This window comes from Parambassis ranga, chromosome 15 (assembly GCF_900634625.1).
Source record: "Parambassis ranga chromosome 15, fParRan2.1, whole genome shotgun sequence".
NCBI classification, from domain to species: Eukaryota; Metazoa; Chordata; class Actinopteri; family Ambassidae; genus Parambassis; species Parambassis ranga.
The window spans coordinates 12,601,771-12,604,520 of record NC_041035.1 but is presented as its reverse complement, the minus strand read 5'-3'; the positions used below and the strand labels follow the sequence as shown (position 1 = coordinate 12,604,520).

Genomic DNA, 2,750 nt, shown 5'->3' with positions numbered 1-2,750 from the left:
TTTAAATATATACATTTACATATTTTGTACACCAGTTTAGTCGATTGCCGCTCCTGTTCAAAAACACAAAGTAGCTTAAGGAGACTTGTGCTTGAAGGACGTGTCCATGTAGAGGGAACAAGAGTAAGAACTACTAAAACTAAACATAAAGCTACATGGGTATTTTACAGCTCAGAGTGTCTTGATTGTCCCCCGTCAAGCGATTTATAAAGAAAAATAATAATTACAACAAAGTCTCATCACTAGTCCAACATGAAGAGATGACAAAAACATGTGTGTTTTCCGGATCCAATCACACCACACTGTCAGTGTATTGCACATCATAGTGTTATCGACTCTGAAAATGTAAATAAAATCAAATGAGTGTGCTGGATGATAAGTAGGCCGCCATTTTTTTTTGTAAACAAGGCCATTTTTTTCCACACTCATTTGGCCTGAAAATAATAAGACGCTCATCAGGCAGTGTAAGCAGGTGGACTCCTGAGGTGGTGATGATAATAATAATAATAATAATAATAATAATAATAATAATAATAATGTGATTAATTAATTGCAGGTGTAAACAGCGTCCTTATGGAAAATGACACAATATATTTGATATATTTGCCTAAATGGTCCATGTAGGCCTGACAGTGACAGTCTCTTCTTTCTTTTTTTTCTTCATTCACTCAGTTGTATAAAAATATTCTGTCTTTTTTTACTTTTTTGATGAGTTGATTCAGGAAATGAGACCACCTTGTGCCACTGAAACTTCTCTCAAACCGGTCTGAGCAGCGGCACAGATGTGACGATGGGATGGGAGTAGTAGACGCCGGGATGCGGGAAGGTGAGCAGCGGCTGGCTCACGGGTACGTTGGTGGTGGAGCCTCCGCTCTCCGAGGCCGAGTTCTCGTGGTAGAGGATGGGCACCCGGACTATCCTCTGCGCCGCGGCGTGGCTCAGGTTGGCGGCCTCCAGCTCCGCGGCCAGCTGCCTTTTCCACTTGTTCCTCCTGTTCTGAAACCAGATCTTCACTTGAGTCTCCGTAAGGTGGAGGGACGCGGCCAGGCCGGCTCGCTCTGAGCTGCTCAGGTACCGCTTCATGTCGAAGGTGGACTCCAGCTGGAACACCTGGCTCCGGGAGAACACCGTGCGCGTCTTCTTCTTACGGCACGGCTTCTTGTCATCGTCTCTTTTCTTCCACTCCTCCAGCTCGTCTTTTTTGGCTTCTTCCGTGTCGCTTTCCTCTAGGATTATCTCATCGCTGCTTTTGTTGTTGTTGTGTTCATCCTCATCGTCGTCGTCTTTGGTGTCTGGCTCGGATTTGAGTACCAGGTCCGGCGAATCTCTGTCCGTGCCCGAAGTGGGAGAGGAGTCTCTGGCTGCCGGTTTCTCGGTGACTAAAATGGGGACACACATAGAGAGACTGGGTCGTAAACACGGTTTGGGCATTTATTACAGCCTGTTGATACGAGAGAGTGAGTGGAAACTAAAATGGTTGTAAACTGTGCCAGAAAGAATGGCCTGCGTCATAAACATAAACCATTTTAGAGGCTGACAACACCCTGTTCAAATATATTTAAATTAAACCTCTGTATAAAAACTACAGGCCTGTTTTATTAATGTTAAATCGTGTTTCAATAAGAGTTCCTATCCTAAAAATGCACTTTGTTAGTAACTATCCCATCAGCGTGTGGATAAATCACAGAAACAGGTGAAGCTGCTGTCAGTGGCCAAGCCTCTGGGGTAAGATGTGCACGGTGAGCTCCAATAGACAAATCATAAGCACGCTGCGCATCGTCAACCTCATCCGATGATTTGATCATGTCTACTTCATTTTATGCACTGCGGGTTACTTTATTGATCTATTATCCCGCGCCGTGGCATAACAAAATAGGCCTTCACCGAGGACAAGGTGTTAAATCATTACTATACAGTCACTGTGGTGACACAATCTTGTCACGAAACAAAAACACAACATCCACTTCTGATCTCTTAGGAGGAAGCTCGATGATTGGCTGCTGCCAAGATGTTCTATTTTTAGAAAATATTAGTTGTAGCTTATCCATAATGTTAGAGACAGTATGTGATTTGTTCCTCTTACCTTCGGTTCTGTGTAGATGGGCGGCTGAGCTCAGGGTGTAGGGGTACCACCACGCCGAGGTGCGCTCCAAGTAGTGAGCCGGTAGACTGAACCTCTGTGCGGGCAGTTCAAAGCGTGGAAAGTTGAAGTCCCCCACCTGGGAAAGGGAAAATCCTCCCTCTAACGCCGCCTTGGTGGCAGCCAGCACGGGCTTGGGCTTGGACGGTTTGCTATCACAGTTCAGCAGGTTCTTAATGAAGAAAGGAGAGTCCTTGGCCGGAGCGCACGTCTCTTGCGTTGTCTCTGGCATCGCTGTGGTTGTGGTCTGAACGCAGAGGACCACGGGAACGAGATTTTTTTTTTTCACAAAAAGAAAAAAAAAAGGCAACGCTGACTTACAGACTGTCGATATCCTCTCTGCTACGGGATGAGTTCCTGTTATATTCTTCTCGGAAACTCGATTTCGCACTTGCAGAGCGCGTCTAAACGCACGTCCTTCTAGGCTAGAAAAATAATAAAATAAAGAGTTTCAGAGGTACAAAAAAAATGCACAAACATGGAGATGTCTCATCCCGGGCTCTTTCGTCAAAACGCAAACTGTGTCCACCGTGTCTGTCAGCCTGGCGTCTGATGCTAATGATGAAATAAAAATGTCATCCAAGTTAAATGCGGAAAGTATAGGCGATTG

The 2,750-nt window shown here is 45.1% G+C and overlaps 1 protein-coding gene across 1 annotated transcript; it reads right to left on the bottom strand.

Moving 5' to 3' along the window:
- On the bottom strand, positions 1-2,632 carry hmx3a (H6 family homeobox 3a). Its single transcript, XM_028423540.1, has 2 exons — positions 2,084-2,632; positions 1-1,379 (listed from the first exon to the last, which is right to left on the bottom strand). The coding sequence occupies exons 1-2, from the start codon at positions 2,370-2,372 to the stop codon at positions 757-759; spliced, it is 912 nt and encodes a 303-aa protein (XP_028279341.1). The 5' UTR covers positions 2,373-2,632; the 3' UTR covers positions 1-756.
- Positions 2,633-2,750: the final 118 nt, after the last annotated feature.

What these genes read in the sequence shown, in the direction of transcription:
- hmx3a (XM_028423540.1), bottom strand. Translation starts at nt 2,372, where the DNA reads ATGCCAGAGACAACGCAAGAGACGTGCGCTCCGGCCAAGGACTCTCCT. An exon ending in CCATCTACACAGAACCGAAG is followed by an intron (nt 1,380 to 2,083) that starts GTAAGAGGAACA and finishes TCCCCATTTTAG; the next exon opens with TCACCGAGAAACCGGCAGCC.